The sequence below is a fragment of the Rhinolophus sinicus genome, linkage group LG15, assembly GCF_036562045.2.
Source record: "Rhinolophus sinicus isolate RSC01 linkage group LG15, ASM3656204v1, whole genome shotgun sequence".
Taxonomy (NCBI): Eukaryota; Metazoa; Chordata; class Mammalia; order Chiroptera; family Rhinolophidae; genus Rhinolophus; species Rhinolophus sinicus.
In genome coordinates this window covers 48,456,172-48,478,879 of record NC_133764.1, presented here as the reverse complement: position 1 = coordinate 48,478,879, position 22,708 = coordinate 48,456,172, and the positions used below count along the sequence as shown (strand labels likewise).

Genomic DNA, 22,708 nt, shown 5'->3' with positions numbered 1-22,708 from the left:
AAGCACCCCCTATATTATATAGCCACCAGCCTCCAGGTAAGGGGGGTCATACTCCTCAGGCACAAAAGTGTCAGAGTGGAGGCCACCCTTGTCCCTCGCCCTTCCTCCTCTCCGCCTTCCTCCTTCCAGGGGCCTTTGCAAGCAGGGCCTCCTGTCTGGGGTCAGATAAGCTACGTAAGAGGGTTGGGATGGAGGTGCTCCCACCCCACCCCCAAGGCCTCCCCTTCCACAGTTGTTCCATTATCACCTTCTCTTCAGTTCACTCAGTGGGGACCAACTAAACACCTAACTGGCTGCTGCTCCAGGCCGGCAGTCAGTGGTGATAATTCACAGACATCAGCGCCCAGTCAGCTGTCTCCTACCCCCTCCCCTTGTGCCGAGTACCACAGAGCCGAGCAGGGTGTAAGATATGAGCCGCCTTCCCCTGCAGAGATGGAAGAGAGATTAGTGTGCTTAGGCGGCTGGCGGCTGCTTCCCTCCCCACCCACCCCCGCCACCCCAACTCTGGGCCCCTGCGCCTCCTGGGGCAGGCTGCAAGCCCCTCTTCCCTCGCTTTGAGCTCTGAAGAAACTTCGTCAGCAGGCCTTGCTCCCCCATCCCTCAAGGGCGCCTAGATTCGGCACCTAGGTGCAGGGGGTAGGGGGGTCCAAATGGGGAGACATTCCTGCTCTCAACCCAGCGTCTCCCCTTAGTCTCAGGACAAACTTTTGAAAACTGGCAGTGGGATGGTGCCACCTGCTGGTCTCTGGGAAGAGGCCAGGGGAAGAGGGACTGTTGGGCTCTCCTTTGACCCTGGCCCGGGAGGGTTGAGTCATCTTGGCTCTGACCCTGAGCTGCCTGCCAGCTTCAAGATCGAGCGGCAGCTGATAAGAAGAGGCCAGACTACATTTCTTCCCATTCCTCATGCCCCCTTCCCTCCACTAATTCCTGCCCCATCTTTTCCCAAGATCTCGAGTCTTAGCTCTTTAGTCTTCTGAGAAGTACTGACAGTGTTCAGGGTGGGGGAGAACGGGTGTCAGCACCCTTAAAACCATAGAAAAGGGAGCAGAATTGTAACTTCAGGCTACACATTACAGCATCAGCTGGCAGGAGGGAAGGAACAAAAGGCCTCCAGCTCCAGCAATTCCTGTTACCCAACCAGGAGCCACACCAGCAGTTTTATGAAAAAAAAAATACATATTTTATTCAAAAACACTGTTTTCACCAATGTATGGCCTATGTACAAAGTACAAAAGACTCCCTCTTTTCATCCCCACCTGCCTTCAGAGAGATTTGAACCTGGGGCTCCCAAGCTTCCCTGCCGTCAGCTGCCCCTGGCTGGGTGCCAGGTGGCCTCAGAGGGTGGAGTGAGTGAGGTTGGGAGCCAAGGCTTCTCACACCACAGTCAGTTGTGCAACTGTGATGAGGCCTCTTCCAGGTTCACCGTCCCAGCAGCGTGGAAGCAAAGATCAGCTTTCACCCCTCACTCCAGCTTCCACAGACAAGCAGCAAGCAGCTGATTTTCTGCTCTCTCATTGCAGGTTTTTGCCAGGATAGGAGGGGATCAACCCTGCAAGTCCTGGGTTCCCTGTTCACCCACCATGTCCTAGATCCATTTTCCCTTCTCCTGCCTTTCTGTAAGCAAGAGAGGCAAGGAAATAAGCCTGGGGCCCGATGGAGGGGAGGGGATATTGGGAGGGAAGAGATAGCGAGAGCAGTATAGGCAAGGGCAGGCTCCTGGCTGGAGGCCAAAAGGTCAAGAAATGACACACTCAGAGCAGCTTTGACAGGCCTGACTCCAATGACCCATTTCTGCTGTTAGGGACATGGCCACGGCCTAGATAAGCTCTTGGTTCACAAGAAGTTTGGAATCCGTATTCATTAGATAAAATATAAAATATGTCTCAGAATTGAACCCCAACCTCCCTCCTGAGGGAAGAATCAATAGACCCACACGTGCATGAGAGCAGAGGCACGCACGCGCGCACACACACACACACACACACACTTGGGAGGCGAAGCTCCTAACTCAGGAGTAAAGCTGAAGCTGAGAGCCATCACCTGCCCTACACCCTTTCTTGAATACTTCCAATCAAATAGCTGCTGAGCAAAGGCCCTGGCAGGAATAGGTTTGCCTGCACTGAGTACCTGCCATGACGGAAGCAGCTCAGTCTCTTCCACAACAGAGACAGGCCCAGGGGAATCTTGGAACGCCTTGATCTGCAGAAAAAGGCGCAGCTGCTGCCCCAGCCACATACCCAGGACTGCAAAGGCAAGGCAGGCACACCTCACATACAAATACACACACATGCACAGGGACACGTGCCGCCTGCGGAGGCATCAATATGCACAGCAATACTAAAATCACAATTAATAAGAACCCTTCACATTGAGCATTGTTTCCAAAGACAAGTGTGCGATTCAAACATTCAGGAGAGCGAGCCTCTGGCAGAGGTGAAGAGACCGGCAGGTGGGGACAGACGGGAGTCCAGACTGTCCATGGGGCGGCGTAGGAGTTCCTCCACGTGCCGGGCTACGTCCATGGTCTCATCCAGGTCGAATTCTCCATCCTGGTCAAGGACGGGGTCAGGACTGGTAGAGAGAGGGGAATGTCAGAGGGAGCTGGCCTGCCTCACAGCCACAGGCTCCCGGGGCAGCCCCCGGCTTCCTCCCCACTCACGCCAGTCTCATGGGAACAGGACCAGCTCTGGCTGGACCCCCCACCTCCCAAGTTGAATAAATCAGCCTCTGGCTTTTTGGAAGGCACCCCAGTCTCATTTCTTGCTACCTCACTGAATGATCACAGGGAATTCATTTTCCTCTCCCTGTCTTCAGCGACATGGTTGGGCCAGTGAGCTCTGCCCACCTGCAACGCTAGTCCATTAAATCCCAGGCACCATTCACTGAACACGTACATGGCCTGAGGGCCTTGTAACCTCCAACTCTTCCAGCCACATGTAAGGTAGGCACTTACTCCACTTTACAGAGCAGGAAACGAGGCTTGGCCATGTTCAGAAACTTACTCAGGGGCAGCTGGCTGGTGGGTGGAGTCAGGATTGGAACTCTGGTCTTTGTGACCCCCTCAAACCTGTGGTCATCCACTAGTGCCTCCCAGGCACCCAGATCTCCAGCCCAGGCCACTCATAGCTCAGAAGAGAATAACTTCTCTACCCTTGGAACTCCAGAGTGGAGCAATTGATACCCTGCTCCCACCCGACTCCTACGAATGACCACCTCCTCCATAGCTGCCCTGTGTGAACTTGTACGCTCTCATTCAGTCCTGACCCCAATTGCATGAGGTAGGTATGCTTGCCTCCATCTTACAGATGAGAAAACTGAGCATCAGCAAGGCTCAACAATTTTCCTAAGGTCACACAGCTAGTCAGCATCACAGCAAGGACCCTGCTACGTGTAGCTTCAAATGCTCTGTGCTTTTTACTGCTTGATCTCACCCTCCCTGCACTTTGGCACGTGCCAGAGCCTGGCCTAGGCTGGGCGGTCTCAGACCTAGAGACCTTTGCCAGGATCCAGCCTGAGGCCAAGTGCCCAGTTCCTCCCCGCGGAGCCCCATGAGAACACAACCTACTTCTGTGGGTATATGTTATAAGGAGCCTGGGGACACACGACTGGGGAGGGGGCCTGGTCCATGTAGGTGGCACTGCCCCCAGCAGAGTCTGCAGATGTCACAAACCTGTGGGAGGAAGCAGAGCAGAGCCTCAGTGGCCTCAGGGCAGCAGCTGACTTGGAGAGGGGCTCAGGGGGGCATGTCTTTTTTAGGTGCAGAAGGATAAAATGCCCCCTGGGCCGGGGTCTCCAGCTGCAGGAATGGAGCTCTGGGTACTCGCTCCATGGTGACCAATCCCAGTTCCCTCCCCAGGGCTGAGCCAGGTTTTAAGGGAAAGACATGCTGGGCCCTTGAACGGGAGGGGGTGGTGGTAAGGGGTGAAGAAAGATAGCCAGGGAAGGGGAAAAGAGGCAGCAGGACACTGAGCTGGCCCTTGGACACTTACTCAGGGACCACTTGCTTGATCTGTGGCTTCACGTATCCATCCATGCCTTTAGCTGCCCAGGGGGAAATGGTGATAAGAACCAAAGCCTCTGGGAACTCGTCAGGGGGTAGGAGCCCACCCCAGGCAGTCTGCCCCCTACGCACGTCGCAGGGAGCTCAGCAGCGATGAGATTGCCCATGGACCCCCAGTGAACACCTGCTGACAGACCCAGCCTGAGGGCCACCCAGACCCTGGCTTCAATCTCATCCCTCCTTCCATTTCCTTCTCTGGTCCTTTGCTTTCTCTCTCCCCACCCCCGCCCCTGCCAAGGAAACAGAATCAACACCAAGGAACAAACCCAACCAATGGATTGGGGACAGGTTAAAGAGGAAAAACCTGTCCACTTTGCTTCCTACACTCAACCTGGGAGCAGGATTGAGGGCGGGGAGTGGTGAGAGCACTGGACGAAGACAAGCGTAACACATTATCTGTGGGTTTGAATTATCCAGGCTCCTTCCCTAGCACTGCAGCCTCTTCCTCCAAGGGCACAGAAGTGAGAGTCCACTCAACTTTTCACTTTACAGAGAAGAAAGCAGACTCAGAGATTTCTCTTTCCCTCTCCCCAGTTATGAGCCCTGAAATCCTCTCCACATGCTTTGCACCATCCCGTGGACCAAAACCCACAGGGGAAATGGCGCCTGGGCACTTCTTGGGGAGTTCCCGCTGCCTAGTGCAAGAGTGAGTTCTTGGGCCCAGAAGCCTGGGAGGACCAGGGCAGGACGCACCAAGCACAGGAGTGTAATACTTGGAGAAGACCTCATCCTTGGGCCGGTCAGGAAACACGTAGATGAGGTAGCTCAGGTCCCCCAGCCGGTCAGCCAGGGACCGGATGGAGAAATCCCGCGTGGTGAATGGCTTCAGGTTCCACAGGTTGCGGTCAGCTGTGAAAAGGACAAGCTCAGTCCCTCCACTCACCGCCATCAGCAAGAGGATCAGAGTTGTGGGGTTTTAGGACAGGCTTGTGGAGACATCCACGCTTTTATCAGCCTGCACTGCAACCCTACCCGTTGTGCTCCCTGGCATAGGGCACACCAGGCGAGTAGATACCAATAAGGCTGGGTCAGGGCAGAGAAGAGAGAGCATGAAACTGCTGGAGGACTCACCCAGCAGTTCTGGAGTCTAGGGGGCCAGCGCGTCTAGGTTCTCCAAAATGGAAAGTGATAGAAAGGGAATGCGTTTCTGAGCACACTCCTTCCATACTCTGAGCATTCCCAGCAGGTACCTTCTAAGGATGCAGGAGTGATGGAGGATGGGCAGCAAGGAAATGGGAGACAGCACTATTGGGACTGGAGTGTAGACAAAAGCAGGTACTCACGAGAGTCAAACTTCCAGGCAATGGTGATGCCCCCAATTTCTGAGTCGCTGAAGCGCAATAAGAAGGTCCCATCAGGCTTGTTGATGAGCAGGTCATGGGCCTGTTGCTTATTCACAAAACCTAGGATGGCCCTGCGTGCACGGAGCATACAGTGTCACTGCTGGGCCAGCAGTCAGTGTCCCCTGAGCCCATACCCTCCCAACCCCCGTGCCCACTGCTCCTCACCCATCATTCCAATGGGGCTTGTGATGCTTCTTCAGCACCTCCATGACACCGTCAAACCACTGCCAGAAGGTGTAGTTCCAGCCCGGCAAGTTCTCCTGAGGACCCCCAGGAAACCCCAAATCAGGGCTTGTGCCCCTGTTGTCACAGGTGGCCCAGGAAACAGTCAGTGCCCTCTTGTCCTTACTCAGACACTCTCCTAATTCCTCACTCTACTTGTCCCACACTCTGGCAGCCCATAAACTGATACAGCCTCCAACCCTTATCTAGGGAACCATTGAGTCAACTCGCCTCTGGCCTCTTAGACACAGGGATCCAAGACAATCCCATGGGTGGGGTGAGGAGGTGCAAGGAGTTGTCCAAGCTGGATGAGACCTCCAGTCATTCCTGCCCAATCCCTTCACTGCACAGATGGGGAAACGTGGCACAGAGAAGGGAAGGGGCCAGGCAAAGTAGTTATAACAGGACGAGGTCTAGAACCCATGGATCCTGGTTCTCAGCTCTGGATTCCTTCCCAGGGTCCTGCTTTGGCTCTCACAGCTGCCTGCATTCCTTGGGGTACGGGTCCCTCCCCCTCTCTCCTGGTTGTAGGCGAGGGTGGGGCTCTGACCTCAGGCCATAACCTGTCTCTGTGGGGGAGGGGTGGCAGGACACAGGTGGTCCCAGGCAGGCAGCTGCCAGCAGGCCCTCACCCTGTTGAACTGGGACCAGGACACGGACATGCTGTTGTAGTCCTCCAGGTGGTTGCTGCTGCTGTTGAACAGCTTCTGTGCCAGGAACACCAGGTTCTCCTTGGTCAGGCCCCGGTTGCTCTGCACCTCGGCCTTGAATTTCATGTTGAGCGCCTCACACAGCTGCGGCCACAGCACTTTGTCAGGCACGGCGAATGGCACCCTGCCCTGAGCGGGGGAGAAGGAAGGGGAATAATAAGGCAGTCTGTGGGAGTAGGAAATATTTACACACAAACACAGACACTCAGATACCTAGAGGCAGAGGGGACTGCAAAAGATCCAGAAAAGGAGACAAACACGAAGGAAAGAAAAGCAGGGGGGCAGGAGCAGAGGTGTGCAGGATAGAGACCCAGACCCGGGCACTGAGGACTCAGGTCAGGAATCCAAACTATAAGCTGAAGGAAGATCAGGGACCAGAGCCCGAAGACCAAGCTCACAGACCTGAGAGGCTGCAGTCCCCAAACTGCAGCCTAGACAGAGCCCAAAGACAGGCCGAGGCGAGGGCGCTTATGCCAGCTGCCCTCCTCACCGCATCTGGCTCTGGTCTGGTCCTGGGGTGGGGAGCACCACTGAGCAGGGGCCCAAGGCGGTGGGGCTGACCCTGGGAGCCTCCCAGGGCCAGGAGGTAGGGGTCCCCTGGGGACTCACCGGCTCAGCAAAGGCATTGTCCCACAGCACGGTGGCAGTAGCATTGTGGTCCTGGCTGCCGTGAACAATAACAACCACGGGGAGGGACAGGGTCTGGGGGAGTCAGAAGAATGAAAATTGAGGGCGTACGACCACCATTTGCCCTCCGCTTAGGCAAGACAACCAACCCTCACTCCTTACCCACAGTCCCAACCACAAGCCCCTCCTAACAAAACCAAAGCAAAAACAAACAGAAAAACACAACATAGATCTTCTTGGCCCATTGCCCAAATTCTGTGGGCTACTGCCAGATTATAACCTCACAAACAGGCACCAGCAGAGTGAAAGTAGGTTTTCTGATAGCATCACAGAGTAACTGGTCAGACACCGTGTGAGAGAGCATTCAGAGCTCTCTGGCTTTGCCAAACCAGCTGGGGGGCCTCAGGCAGGCCCTGCACAGGTTTGGGTAACCTGTGGGGGATGGGAGAGTGGAGCCTCACCTTCACCTGAAACACAAGCTCGTTGCTGCCTACACTGAACTGAGACTCAAACAGGACCGTGAACTTCTCCTCCGTCACAGACTCTGCACCTCGCCGATCAGCACGCTTGATCCTCTTTAGTGACTGTGAGGCAAAGTCAGCGGGGGAGGGGGAGACAGGAGCTGGTAGCCAGGACTTAGCTCTAGGTAGACCTTCCCTCCAAGGCCCAGGCCCCGTGCTCACCATGTTCCTGAAATGGGCGCTGAGGGTTCCGGTGGCTTGGTGGTACTCCATCACACAGCAGTTGTTCAAGATCTCTCCACTGCACTCGCTGTGAAGGAGAGTGCAGGCCAGGAGCACAGGCCTATCTGAGCCTTGGGCCGGGGTCTTCACTCCAGAAAGCCCTGCCCGCAGCCTCTGACCCATCCCCTCAGAGCGTTCCTCGGTGTGTCTCCGGCCTTACTTTCTCATCAACCTGAGAGTACCCAAGTAAAGTCTTCAAGGGCAGGCTCTGGGTCTCTAAGGTTAAAAATTCCTTGGGCATCCGAGGTTGATGTGAGGGCCTTTGGTGGCCTCCAGCAGCTTTCGAATGCACTTAAAATAAAACTCATGACCACGGCCCCCAAGGATGCCCGTGATCAAGCCCTGCCCGCCTCCCTGGCCTTGCTGGGTTCCTCTGCCCTCAGAACAAGCAAGTCACACTGCCTTGCCTGTATGCTGAACATGCAAGCTTGGTACCAGCCTCAGGGCCTTTGCACTCATTCCACCTGTTGCCCCAACACTCCTGACCTTCTCATTCAGGTCTCAACTCAAATCCCTTCTCAGCAAGGCCTTCCTTGACCACTCAAGTGGTGTTGCCACATCTAACCAGGTGCTGTGATATCACTATTTTGATTTTCCTTCTAGGGAGGGTCCATCACTTTTTGACACTGCCTTATATTCAAGCGTATAAGATTGTTTCCCTCCCCAGCGAACATGTAAGCTCTGAGACAGTGACAATCTCTCTGTCTTCTTCATTATCCTATCCCCAGATCACAGGTAGGCCTTCATACACATGACCAAGTCTCCCACTTCACTCATTCACTCCTTCATTCATTCACTGCACCCTTTATGGATGGCCTGCCCTGACCCTTGCACCCCACCCCTGGGTGCTCTGGGCACACATGTACCTCCTTCAAGACAAGGCACATATTCGCTATGCCCCAATGTCTTGTCTCTCTGCCTTTTCACCAGCTACCTCCTATTCACCCTGCAGCCTGAAACTGCGTGTCGTGCTGCTCCACCCCCACCGTGACCCACTTCCACAGTGCCCTGCGCATCTCCCTTGTCACACACCAGGCATCACTTCTCATGTCTGCTGCCTGCTCTGCTGGTCAAGCGGTTGGGTGAGGACACAGCCAAGTTCTGTTTGGGTCACACTGTGTCCCATGCTTAGCACAGGTCCTGGAACACCCCAGTAGGGCAATCCTTGTTGACCTACTATGTGCTAGGCATGGCAGGGACTACGGAAAGCCTTTCAGCAGGAGAAGCAAGGTGTATACCAGGACAGAGAGAGTCAACTGGAGAGACACTGGAACACATGTGCAATGCCAGGACAAAAGGGTGCAGGGAGGGACGACGTGCTGTCCTATCACCAGGATCCCAGGTGTAGGACAGAGGTCGGCACCCAGATTGAGCTTGGGCAGGGGCAGACATGAGGGTGGGCACGCGTACTTGCGGGTGTTCTCGTTCTTCAGCAGAGACTTGGCCTGCTGCTCACTGATGATGGTGGCCTTCACCTGAGGGGGGTTCATGTGCACGTTCAGCTTCCCACCCACCAGCAGGCGCACGGTGGCCGCAAACTTGGTCTGGGTCTTCAGGACCTGAGGGGGCTGCTTCTCAATGATGAATGTGCTGTGGGGACACAAGTGACCGGATGCTGCCTCAGGGACAGGACGCTGGTCCCTCCATGTGGGGAAGCTGCCTCCCCTGGGGCTCAGGTGCAAAGGAAGAGCACCTGGCAGGAACCCTGTTCCCAAGGAGACCACTGAGGGTCAGGTGGACGGCAGGAGGGGAGGACAATGAAATGAACTCGACAGATGGCACGGGCTGCAGAGGACAAGGGCAGCCCACGCGGTCTCCACAAGAGAAACTGGGCAAGGTCAACACCGAGCAGCCATAGCAACTGGGGACAGAGGGCTTGGGGGGAGGAAGTGAGGCAGAGAGAGGCAAGGATTCAAGCAAAAGCAGCCCCTGCCTCCCCATGACAACCACATGGGGGCTGGGTGTGGCCAAGAGGCAGCAATCACCTGGTCACCAGGGCTGAGATGATGTCTGTGATGGTGGCGTTGACCTCAGCCAGCATCCCCTCCTCTGGGCCGCGGATGGGCAGCTGCTGGCAGAGGTGCTCAGCTCTGCGGATCTGCTGCCGGTTCTGCCAGATGATCTCGGCCAGCTTCTCACACCTGCACACGAGCCCCAAGGCCAATGGGAGGACAATGGCTTCACCTCATCCTCAACACCAGAGGTGGGAGGCTCCCAGTCTGGGGAAGCCCCTCACACAGGAAGCCCTCGCAAGGAAGGCTTTACACCTTAGCCACCTCTCCTGTGCGCAGAGCACAGTGGAGCTGCCCCGCCGTCCAGAAACACAGAGAAACACACAAGAGGGACGACCCTGACTCAGACGCGAGCATCACTCTGCACACCCCGCTCTGCCCCACGCCCCAACACTGTGCCTCCCTTCCCGGGGGAGGAGACATGATTGGGGGGCACCAACATCTACATCAGGAACCAGAACCACTGGCGAAATAAGACCTGTCACAGGACAAAGTGAAGCGGCTGCATATGAAACACAGGAGCAGAAGCAGCAGCTGGTAGCACCACCCTGAGCCCCTGCCAACCCCTTCCGCCTGCCCCCTGCCCGCCTCCCCCACACCCATTACCAGGACTGCAGCACGTCCAGGCTGCCCTCGGGGGGCCCTCCGTTCCCGACCAGCTGCTGCCTCCGCTTCCACTGGATCAGTTCGTCATCCAGGATGATGGTCTGCTGCTTCCGCAGCAGCTGCAGGGTCTTCTGGTGCTTCTCGGCCAGCTCCTGAAGGGAGGGGGGGCAGGGCCTTCTGGGCTCAGGACAACTGTGCAGGGCCTCGCTCAGGAGACAGGGCCTCCCCTCCCCTGACCTGCTCTGCCTCACAGGCCCCCACAGGAAAGGGGGACCTGGCCTCCTGCTCTCCTGGGGCCTGCTCCCTTCCTGGCTGTCCCTGTCTCGGGCGCCCCGACAGCTCAGCTCGGGATCTGGCCCCCATGGCTGGGAGGAGAGGGACGCAGACCCACTCACCACGCGGTACTGCTGCAGTGTCTGGGCCTCGCGCTGCAGCCAGGCCTCCAGGGACACCTGCTTCTGCTGGAGGGCCGTCTCCCGGCTCAGACGCTCCTGGGGGTTCAGCTGGGCCAGCTGGGCAAACTGAGCTAGAGGAGGGGATAGGACAACACGACCATGATCTCCCAGCTTCCAGCAGGAAACCCAGAGAAATCCCACTCACCTGTTCTACAGGCAAGGCCCTCAAGGGACAGGTCTGACCAATGACAAGTCGGGCTCTAACAGCCAACAGTGCCAGAGATGAGCGGGCTCCACTTCCTGGCCTCCCGACTCTGAGCTCCCCTCAGGGAGTGGGGAGATGGAAGCTTGGGGGTACAGCTGAGGAGGATCCCGCCCTGTGGCCTCCCCTCCCACCCTGGCCCACACGGCCTGGTTTGAAGTATGCCCTGGCGGTTTAGTAGCTGCGTGATCTCGGACAAATCTCTTCACTCTCCTGTGTCTCAGTTTCCCCATGTGTAAAATGGGAGAATTCTGTTCCCTGCCTCAGTGGGTTGCTGTGAGGATTAAAAAGTAATGATACAGAAAATGCTCAAGACTCTGGCCGGCACGTGTAAGTTCTGGGCGAGAGTTAGTTCTTATTGGTTAATGGGTTACAGGACAGGATTAAAGGTTGATGGAGACCAGCAGCTCTCAGCCCCCACCTCACATGGCAAAGCCTCATGAGGGAAGGCCCTGCTCCATGGCTTTGCGCCACTTCCTGGAGCACAGCAGCCTCTCCTCGGGGAAGAAGGAGTTTCTCTAGGTGCTGGAAGGTGCCTAACATGTTTGTACAGGTTGGGTCACTGTGAGCTCAGTCAACCAACAGGGAAAGGAGAGAGGGAGGGAGAGGGAGAAGGAAATGGAGAGGGAGAGGGAGGAGAGAGAGAGAGAGAGAGAGAGAGAGAGAGAGAGAGAGAGACCGACCAGGGCCCATTGGGAACACAAAAGCATCAAGATTCTCTCAGAAAAGCAAGGGTGGAGGGAGGCAGTTTCTCTCCACACTGGCTGATAGGAATCTCATCAATGGCAGGAATAGGGAGTCAGCGAGTCCTCATTACCCGTTTTCAAAAAATCGGTTATGAAGCACTTAAGACACAGGGAAGGTAGAAAGAATACCTGCGTAGCCATCATCCAGCTTAAGAAATCAAACATTTCCATCATTATAGGTACCTGTCCACCCTCCCCGCTTGCAAACCCCTGCCTCCCCTCCAAGGGCCCCCCTCTGCTAAGTACTGGGCTGACCACCCCCTGCCAGTGGCCTTTGTGAACACCCCAGTGTCCTTACTGGGGCTGAGTCAAGTTGACGTGAATCAGCACGTCTTGGCCAAGTTCCTGGCAGGCCTCTGAAGACCATGTCACACTGACCTAGGCCCTGCCCCATGGACACACAAACTGGGACAGACCAAAGCAACTCTTGACAGCCAGGAAGAGCCCAGAACAGAACAGACTTCAGAAATATGGCTCCAATCTCTCTGCAGGGCACTGAGCAGGAAGAGCACTTTCCAGTAGGGAAACACAGCCGAGTAGTGTGTGCGGCCACCTCAGGAATCCTGCCACCCACAGGGAGGTGGTGGCGACCCCAACACCTGGGCCCAGCCTCCCTGTGCAAGTGACCCACTTAGGTCTCTCCCGGCACTTTGCAGAAGCTTCTGGGAAGGACGCCAAGAGACGTGAGGCAATTGTCTGCTCCACTGGAGGGAGCTGAGCCTTTCTTTGCACAAACAGATCAATAGTCTGTGTTTCTGATGGGTGAACTGGATAAATGAGACTGAACTGACATTGCATGATGGGTACAAACCCAAACCAGAATCCAAACCCAAACCCATAAATAGGAAACAGAAAACCCAAGAATAGGACCATCAATATGGTCAACCAGTTCAAAGTCTTGGGTAGAACTGACAGCCTGAATCTCCGGTTTCCTAATCTAGGAATCGGGCCATCTTCTTTGGGGTCAGTCTGGGATGGAATCAGACGGGAGGAAGACATGCTAGAATCATCTCATCAACATTTACTCAATGCCTATCATGATTCAGAGAATGTGCTGGCTTCAGGGTACAGAAAACACTGACAGTACAGGGTTAGGAGGAAAGTTTAAGTAGGTAAGTTAAAACTGAATTCTAAAGACAAATTAATAATACAAAAAAGAAACAGAGAAGTAAAAACTGAAACAGGACAAAACCAAAAATAAATACTATAGACCTCAACTGGATTGTATTAGATATTACATTACATATTAATGGACTAAACACCTTAAGTAAAAGCAGAGGTTCTCAGAATAAATACCAAAGCAAGACAACTATGTACTGTCTACATTTTAAATTTAAAAAAGCATGGAAACAGTATGCTGTGCCAATATAGAATGAGAAGGTTGGAGTAATTTTATTAATATCTGATAAAGTAGACTTCAAGACAAAGAGTATTACCAGAGATCAAGGAAGATATTTCATAATTATTAAAGTGTCAATCACTCAGAAAGACAAAATACTCATAAATGTTTATGAATCTAATAACAAATCTTCAAAATACATAAAGGAAATATTTACAGAAAAAATTGGAGAAATACACCATTTCACAATATAATAGGAGATTTTGATACTTCTCTTTCAGCATCTGACAGAACAATTAGTCAAAAAAATAAATAAAGACATAGATCAGTGGTTCTCTAAATGTGGACCAGGGATTCCTGGAGCATTCCCAAGACCCTTACAGGGAGTCCACAATGCTAAAACTTTTTTCAAAAGTTATAAGACTTTATCTGCCATTTTCTCTTTTAATCTCTTATAACTATACAGTGAAATTTTCTAGAGGCTACAAGATATGTGATATTATAACAGATTGAACCAGATCTAGCTATCTCCTATTAAGCCTAACATTAAAGAGATTTGTAAAAATGTAAAGCAATGCCACTCTACTCACTAAATTTTGTTTTGGAAAATACAGATGTTGTTGGTTTTTTGTTTATGTCTTTTTTTGGTGAAACTTTATTATGTTAACATAATGAATATGTATTTATTAATAGATTTAACTATGTATACTCTTAAATATTATATATCTTATATAATATTATATAATATATAATATATAAATGTACAGTTATATACATAATATTATATATAATATATGAATATTTATAACCTATATTTAAATATATTAACAATATATTGAAATATTTATTTAAAAATAAATATTGTGTTATATTTATTAACATTATTGAATTGATTATTACTGCTTTTGAATAAAACACTGTAGAAAATACCTTCTTTTCAAGTTCACCAGATACATTCACCAAGATTGAGCACATGCTGAGTCATAACACAAGTCTCAATAAATTTTTAAAAATTGAGATCATACAGAGTATGTTCTCTGACAACAATGGAATTCAATAATGAAATGAAAATGAAATCAATAAGGATATGACATCTAGGAAAAACAAATATTTGGAAATTAAACAATATGCTTCTAAGTGTATGCGTAAAAGAATCAGAAGAGAAGTTAGAAAATACTTGAAACTGAATGATAATGAATATACAGCATATCCAAAATCATGAGATGCAGCTAAAACAATGTTTAGTGGGAAATTTACAGCTCTGAAAGATATATATATATATATATATATATATATATATATATATATATATATATATATAATATACATATATAATGAAAATAAGAAAGGTCTAAAATTAATGACTAAGATTCTACTTAAAGAAGCCAGAAAAAGAAGAGCAAAGGAAAAGGCAGCTTGACACTTCCTGTTCTCACTAGGATGGGGTGGTGTTGCTCTGAGGTCAGTTTGGAATGGGAGGAAGATGGGCCATGTTTCAAGACTCCTCAAATTGTACTTGGGGTTAATTCCTTCCTCTGAGTTAATTTTTCTTTCCCTGCATCCTTATCATGGCAGCCATTGGCAAACTATAGACCCAGGAGACAGGAGAATTTTCCACTGTCACCTCCTCCCTCCAGCTCCATTTCCTATCAGGGAGACTCAAGAAGAGGCATTCCTGGAATTTCACCTCTCTCTAGCCTGGGTCAACCAGGGGACTTCCAATATAAGTCCCCCCTTTGACTGGGGAACACTTTGTCCATATTCATTCATTCATTCATTCATTCATTCATTCATTCATTGAGATATTCACTGAATATCTACAATTAGGGAGAGAATATTGGTTAATAAAGTATAGGGATTTCACGACACATCTCTAGTTGAGATCCAGTTCTGCAACTTACAGCAACCCAGGCCAAGCTTCTTGTTCTCTTCAAACCTCAGTTTTACCATCTGCAAAAGGGATAATACAACTACCTGCTTCCTAGAGCTGTTGTAAAGGTTGAATTGAATAATACGTGCGAAGGGCTTAGCCCAGAACCTGGTGCACAGCAGGGGCTCTGTCACTGGGAGCCATTACTCCTCCAGGCTTTGGGACGGTTCTGGGGAGATAGACACCAACCTAGCCCCAACCTGCAAGGGCACACAAAGTGGTCCCCACTCCTATTCTCACAACACACAGTGCCCATGCTGTAGTGGCCTCACCCTGGATCCTCAGGCTCTCCTGATACTGGATGATGAAGTACTCCTGGGTCTGCTGAAGCTTCTTCAGTTCACTCTCCGTGTCCTGCGTGACCAGTCGCAGCTCCTCAAATGTCTGGTTGATCTGAAGATGTTTCTGGGACATGGCATCAACAAGGATCCCAGCAGGAGAGGTACCCTGGAGACAGATGGGAGAGTGCAGGCAGCAGTGAGCTGGGCAGTGAGGATGGGAGAAAACCTCAGGCTTTAATCCCAAGGAAAAGCCAAAGTAGCACCTATAACTGGGTTGAAACCACAAAAGCTACATTCTGAGTCAGAGGAATGACAAATGTCATTTGTGAGGATTCGTGTAGAGGGAAAGGAGGAGAAACAGGTGACCTGGCAGACTATGCACCTTCATAAAGCACAGCAGAAACTTCTCCTGCAGTTCTGGCCTCCACCAGAGTATCCCAAACAGGGTCCACCTAATTCCCTTCAGAGAGACTAAAACTCATCACATCCTAGGAGTGACCCGAGTTTTCCCACTAATGATGATGACCCCTCATGCCACATTCTTTCACTGACTCAATGCCACGGACTATGCAACCGTGTTTCCCCCAAAATAAGACCTATCTGGACCGGGATTAAAATAAGATCGGGTCTCATATTAATCAAATGCATCTTTTGGAGTAAAAATTAATATAAGACCCGGTCTTATTTTAATATAAGACTGGGTCATAATATAATATAGTATAATATAATATAATATAATATAATATAATATAATATAATATAATATAATATAATACTGGGTCTTATATTAATTTTTGCTTCAAAAGACATTAGAGTTGATGGTCCGGCTAGGTCTAATTTTCGAGGAAACACGATAGGTGCAGGGGACAGAGTGGGGAACAAGGCTGGGTGAACACACAAGTCTTCAGGGCTTTTCTAATGAACTGTTCTCAGAATAAAATCCAAACTCCTTCCCACAGCCTCCACTGCCCTAGCTGATAGCCTCTGCTTACCTCCACACCCAGTTCCACTGCTGTCCAAACACACCAGCTACTTTCTGTTCCTTGAACACACAGCATGTTCCTGCCTCAGGGCCTTTGCACTTGTTCCATCACTCTGGAACATTCTGGCACCAAATCTTCCTGAGGCTGGCACTTCAACTGGCACCTTTTCAGGGTGGCCTTCTCTAAAGGGCCAATTTGAAATAGCACCACCCTTACCTGATAGTGTCTAGTCCTTGCGTTCACTTTTTTCTCTTGTGCCTGCCCTGCACGAGGATGTGAGCCCACTAAGTGCTAGGACCTCGTCTGTCTTGTGTACCACAAAATCCCCAAGGCCTGAACATCAGAGCTGTCCAAGAACACGTCGATGTCTGGGAGAAGGAATGATTGCCCTGCCCCCCAACCATGACAACACCTGTGCCATAGACATGTCTTTCTTAATTGGAACCAAATTCCTTTGTACATTTACAGATAGCTCTGTGATTGCAACAAGTAAAGGGACACAAGGGTTGTCCCGGAAGACCCTCTGTGACCTGGTTTCTGCCTCTTCTCTGGCTTTACCTATCAGGGCTCCCCACTTGGCTCCCTTCTCCCCAGCTGCACTGCCTGCAAGTCTTCAAATGTAATGAGATGGTTCATGCCCTCCCATATACTATTGTTACTTTTTCACTAAAAACTCCACCCTCCTTCTTTCCCCACTATAGCTCAGATATCCCTTCCCTCAGGACACCCCCCTGCCAGCCTGCCCCAAGCTGAGCTGGGTACTTGCCCCACATATGCCCCCTTAGCACTCAGCTCATCCCTAGCAAATCTATCATTGCCTGAATTCTTTTCAGGTGGGGCCAGGCCTCTGTTTCTCCAGTCCTAGCCCAGGGTCAGACACACCACAGGACCTCAATAAATGTTTACTGACTAAACTGCCAAATTCCTGAAATCAGTGTCCACAACAACAAGTGAATATGACCTGTGCCCTAGGCACTATTCTGTGGTCTTTACCTGTATGATGTCATTTTGCTTTACTGCAGATAATGTAACATTTGTACCAATGTCCAAGCAGATGTTTAATGCCTTTAAGATTTCAAAACTAGGGGAATTAGTTCCTGTTCTGTCTCCCTGGGCCTCTCTTCTCTGAGCTTGCCTGTGTTAGTTCTTCTGACACAGACTTTGGCTCCATTTCTCCTCACAGACCCCACCAGGGAATATTTCTTATTTTGGCCCAGCCCCACTTATTGAATGACAAATGTTTTCCCTGGTGGTTTGTAAGGCCATCTCTGACAGAGATTGAGTTTCGTGTGTGTGTGTGTGTGTGTGTGTGTGTGTTTAGGGCTTCCTCTTCTGTTTCACTGGTCTTTTTGTCTATCCCTGGCCCACACAGTATCTCCTTTAATGCTCACAATGACCCGGCAAGGTAGGTCCTATCACACTATCCCCACTTATAATTGAAGAAACGGAGGCTCAGGGAGGCGAAGTAACTTACTCAAGTCATACAGCTAGTGAGTGGCAGAGCCAGGGACTGACTGGACTGCAGCCAGGGTGGTGAGGAGGGGTCACTCTATACCTGCACATAATATGGCCCCTCACACTTGCTCATGTCTCTTATTTCTTTGGTGCTCTCTCATGCCAGTATTTATAAAATACAGTTGTGTCTGGAGAGAAAGACATGCAGAAGGACTTCCCAACTCCTCTCCCCATACCCAAGGGACACTCACATTATTGGCTTCTTGGACCAGCCTCTGTTCATTATACAGAATGTGCCGGATGCAGCGGACCAGCTCCATGGGGCAACGGTCATACGTGTTCTGAAAGAATCCAAGAGAAACTACCAATGGCCACCCTCCGCACCCACCATGGTGGTCACAGTGCCATGCTCACTCCTTTCTGGCCTCCAGCCCCTGCCTCAGTTTCCCCTGGGAAGTTTGAGGAACTGTCACCAGACACCTCTCTCTCTCCTTGACTTGATTTCCCCTCTCAGATCTTCATTTGGTTTACAGTGCATTAGAAACCCACAGTTGACAAAGTACTTCCAGTCTACCATCTCCTTTGACTTCCACATCATAGAAGCCCTACAACGTAAGCAGAAATGATTAGGTCCATTTCACAGATGAGAAAACTGATGCTCAGAGAGGTTAAGTACTTATCCAGAGGCAAACAAGTGAGTGAGCAGATGAATCAAGACTCGGGGTATTTAATGCCAAGGTCAAGGTACTTTCCAACATACTCCTGTCCTGGGTTCTTATTCAGCTTCCCTCTTCCCCATAGATTTCTCCTGTTTCCTCCCTTTTCTGGAATGGACTTTTCATTTCCCTGGCACTCTGATGCTTGTATTTAAGACGGACTCTCTAAGAAATACAAGTGAACTCCAGTTAATGCTTGACTGTGATGACCACCCACACCCCTTTCCTGCTTCCGCAAAATCTTCTTCTCTCCCCTACACTCTTTCCCCCTGTCTCCCATGTGAAGGAAAAGCTGCATCCTACATCTAAACCCTAAGTCAAAGCTCTTTTATCCAGCTCTTGCCTCCAGGTCAACTCTGCTCTTCTCCCACCACAGTTTAGCAACTCTCCCACCAAAAGAGCCCCAGGAGGGATGCCTGGTTGCCTCATTGCCTCATTTCTAGAGTCAATCTTCCTTTCTCCAATAAAGGAATCTTGAATCTTAACTCAATCCACCTCCATCCCTTCTGCTTGACCTGTCCAGAATGCCATTTCACCCATCCTCCTTCTCTTGGAGACAAACACAGCCCACTCTTTGCTTTGTAATATGCTAAAGAAATCTCACAGGTCTGACTTAGAAAGAGGGGGTGGGGGAAATTGAAGCACAGAAAAGTTGCCGATAAGTTCAGGGTCATATGGTGAGTCAGTGGCCAAGCCAGGAAAAAACCCAGGGGTTCTGATGCTAGAAAGAGAAGGCAACACTACTTCCCTGCAGCTGACCCGGAGTTCACACCCACCTGGAGCTGCGTGGCATAGTGCCCCAGCTTGATCTTCAGTAAGAAGCCATCTTCCCCCACTTGGTGCTCCGCCTTCTTCTGCAGCTCCTGCACCAGGCCCTCCAGGAGCTGGGTGGCCTGGGCTTGGTCCTGGGGATTTTCCGGGTCAATGGCATCCCTTGAGGCAGGGCAGGGGAGAGAAGCCTACTGTGATGCCTCCTTGGCAAGGAAGTCAGGCACCAAGAGGGACATGGAAATCGCAGGCTCATGACTAAAGGCGCTCCAGAGCGCACAAGACTTCTTCCTAGCAGCTCCACAGGCATCAGAGTCTAGAAACATCCCATCTCCCCTCCCAGGCTCCCATTTCCCTGTTCCTCTTTCCCAGGAACACCGTCCCTTCTTCACAGCGAGGGACAGATAGGACCAAATCACACCAAACCACAAAGAGGAGACCTAAAGGCCGAGGGACCTGGATGGTAAGGACCCGCGGAGGAAGGTGAGGGCGAGGGCACCTACCACGGCTGGCTCTCGATCCACTGCGCCAAGTAGTGCCGGACCTCGATGGGGAAGTGCTGCCCGTACAGCACCTGCATCTGGCGCAGCGCATCTCCCTGCAGCTGCTGGGCTTGGATCCAGCCCGCCATGTCCGTTCACCTAGGGCGAGCAGAGAACTGAGGAGGTGCCTCAGGGCGCGGGCTGGGCCTGCCCTGGCCCTGCCATGCCCACCCATCCCTGGACCGCAGTCAGGCCAGGCCCCTCCCCTCTCACAGACACGCTTTCCTGTGCGGGAAGAAAGATGGTGAGGAGGGGAAGGCCGCCCAGCCCTCCAACAAGGAACCCGCTGAGGCTTGGGGAGGGGCTCTCGAAAGTCAGGTGCCCTCCTCCTCTTCCTCTCCCCTCGCCCCACCGGGGCTTCCCCAGAGGGGGGACAGCTAGAAACTGAAAGAGAAACTTGACGGCAGAGGCCCACGGCCCTCTGGAGAGGGCTGCAAGAATCCCCCTACCCTGCCTCTAAATGCGAGTCCCAATTTCTGCGAAGAGGGGATATTCCAGCCCGAAGTTCTGCCACTGACGGCTCCCACTGGACGGGCTGGGTGCCTGCGGGCACGTGGCTAGGGTTGTTAAAGAGAGAAGGTTGGGGAGTTAGACGCTCCCTCTCGTCGGTGGCGCCCGGGCAGCTGTGCCCCATGGTCTCCCACTGTCCAGCCCGACAGCGCCCCCTGCCCATTGCGGGCGAAGACGGCGCCCACCCGCGGCGCCCTCTCTCCATCCGTGTCCCTTGTCCCTCGTCCGTGCTCCACCGAAACTAACTCCCTCGCGGGGAGCGTTCCCTGCACCCCGCCCGGCCGTCGAGCTCCTGGTCCCGGGTCGTGGGGCCGGAGCAGGAGTCGTGTTCTCCTGCTCCGAGCGCGCCGCCCTGGACGCGCTGCCCGGCCACCCACCTGGTGGCGCGGAGCTGTCCGGCTGCGGGGCAGGCTCTGCGCCGTGGCTCTAGCTCCCGGCCCGGGCTCCTGGCGGCGGCGGCGACGGCTGTTACTACAGGAAGGAGCAGAGAGCAGCGATTTCCTCCTCAAAGGTCAGCTGCCTCCGATAGACCATACACAGCGCGCGAGCTCTCGCCAACACCCCTCCCAGCCTCTGTCGCTCCCTCCCCGCCTCCGCCCTCGGTCGCTGGCTCCCGGGCGAATGCGCAGCGGCGGCCGCTGCCCGGGCCCGTGCGGTGAGGCTGGGCGGCGCCGGGCGTGGAGGCTGCCCCGACGGCGGGGTCCCCCGGGAATCCCAGCCGGCCCTCGCGTGCGGCCCTGGACTGCGGTGGGCCAGAGGCGCAGGAGTGGCCCGGGAATGGGGGTGGGAGGGTGGGGGAAATCCCGGGCTCTGGAAATCCCAAACCAGGGCCTCAGTTTTCTCATCTGTAAAAAGGGAGGAAGGGTTGGACTAGCTGGAGATGCCTTCCAGCTCTGGCGTTTGTCATCATTCGAGTCTCTCAATTAAAAAAGTAACTGTGTGTGCGTGTCTTTCTGTGGGCTGAGGACACAGTTTTTGTAACTTTAGAGGCAAACCCGTAGGGAGGGGAAAGACTGGGGATTCCAGAGAAGCCAGCTCACCGCCAGGGCCCCACTTCCCTCCTCCCATTACTCCCACCACTGTGCACTCACCCTCTGCAGTTGAAACAGGAAAGAACCTTGGCAGTCATATGTTTGGAACCCCCCGAGATTTTCCAGATAAGAAATGGAAGTCCAGGGAGGGGAAGGGGCTTGCCCAGCATCACACAGTGGGCACGAGGCCTACTCGTCAGACTATGGTCCATAAATGAAGCTGCCCTTCCTTTCCCTGAGCCCAGTCACAACTAAAGCTGATCTTACCTTCAGAAAGGTCTAAGGAGGGCTGTCTTGAATCCTCACAAGCTCACGACTGCCTATAGGCCTTGCCAGAGCTGGGGACACCCTCCCTGAGCCTTGCCTGGGTCACAGCCCCTCCCTGAGAGCCCCAGAAGGGGCCTGCAGAGTTGGGCAAGGCTGGACTGGAAGCCTTCCATCCCCTTTGCCCAGCTTCCCTCTCCTCTGGGCCTCCTTCTGCCTGGCAGCTGGTATTGGCACCACCAAGGGAGGGGCCAGCCTGGCTGCCCACTCATGGCCCAGCTGGGCCAAGACTTCTGTCCTGGGGGGGATCATTCTCCTCTCCCTCCCTCCCTGCCTAATGCCTTATTGGATTTGCCCTTTTCTCTCCATTTCTTTCTCCCCTCCACTCCCCCACCCTCTTGCCCCTCACTACCTCTCCACTTTCATTCTTTTTACTTCAGAGAAAAACCAAAGTTTAAAACTGCAGAAGCTGGAATGTCTGGGTCCTACAGACACACTTCCATGTCTGGTCACAGTTTTAGTTGGCAGGATCATGAGGAAAGGAATTGAAAACTGTCAAGGATTGTGCAAAGGATTGAGGAAAGCTTGCTCTTTTGATGTTCCATAGGGGAGCCCTAGGGAGCAGGAAGCACAGGCCTCTCTGTCCCTTCCCTCCCCCCACCCCCCTGTGCAATGGATTTGGCAGGGGAGAGTCAGATGCACAGAGCTAGGGGGTCACCAGGAATGAGAGTCAAGTGTCATAGCTGGAAACAATCATAAAGATCATCTTACAAAGGGGAAAACAGAGGCTGGAGAGGGGAAGTGACTTGGCCAGTGTCATGCAGCTTGTCAGTGGCAGATCCAAACCCATTGCCACATGGAGGGTGGGCCGAGCTTGGCACTTGTGCCCTCCAGACTCTCACTTTGAGCAGGTGGGTAAGTCACAGTTGGTGGGAGCAGATTCCTTGGGTTTCCAAGTCCTCTAAGTCACATCTGGAGGGCAGAGGACCACTCTTGCCATGCACCTGGAAAGGGTGATATACGGATGCCGGTGTCTCCAGCCTCCTCCCCAGAGCCTGAAGGGGCCTGCTGCTCCAGCTGGAAGCCCTGCCTACTGAACATCTGGCTGGGTTGGGCTGGACTTGGCAAGGAGATGGGTAGTCCTGGGTTCTAAAAAGCTAGCA

General features: G+C 52.5%; 1 protein-coding gene across 1 annotated transcript; it reads right to left on the bottom strand.

Annotated features, from left to right (window-relative positions):
- Positions 1-1,163: 1,163 nt before the first annotated feature.
- Positions 1,164-20,765, bottom strand: LOC109455745 (signal transducer and activator of transcription 5A). The gene is made up of 19 exons (XM_074319593.1): positions 20,628-20,765; positions 19,702-19,839; positions 19,207-19,363; positions 17,966-18,055; positions 15,268-15,442; positions 10,719-10,849; positions 10,324-10,475; positions 9,691-9,846; positions 9,116-9,295; positions 7,646-7,733; positions 7,424-7,546; positions 6,945-7,037; positions 6,258-6,464; positions 5,569-5,663; positions 5,344-5,474; positions 4,754-4,909; positions 3,990-4,041; positions 3,566-3,670; positions 1,164-2,571 (listed from the first exon to the last, which is right to left on the bottom strand). Exons 2-19 carry the CDS (start codon positions 19,827-19,829, stop codon positions 2,409-2,411), a joined length of 2,382 nt encoding a protein of 793 aa, XP_074175694.1. The 5' UTR covers positions 19,830-19,839; positions 20,628-20,765; the 3' UTR covers positions 1,164-2,408.
- Positions 20,766-22,708: the final 1,943 nt, after the last annotated feature.

Bases quoted from the DNA above. Each gene is read 5' to 3' on its own strand.
- LOC109455745 (XM_074319593.1), bottom strand. From the start codon at position 19,829: ATGGCGGGCTGGATCCAAGCCCAGCAGCTGCAGGGAGATGCGCTGCGC. The intron at 10,850-15,267 runs GTGAGGCCACTA...CCCCTCCTCTAG, and splicing joins GGAGAGCCTGAGGATCCAGG to CTCAGTTTGCCCAGCTGGCC. The intron at 2,572-3,565 runs GTAGGTTGTGTT...TCTCTCTACCAG, and splicing joins TATAACATATACCCACAGAA to TCCTGACCCCGTCCTTGACC.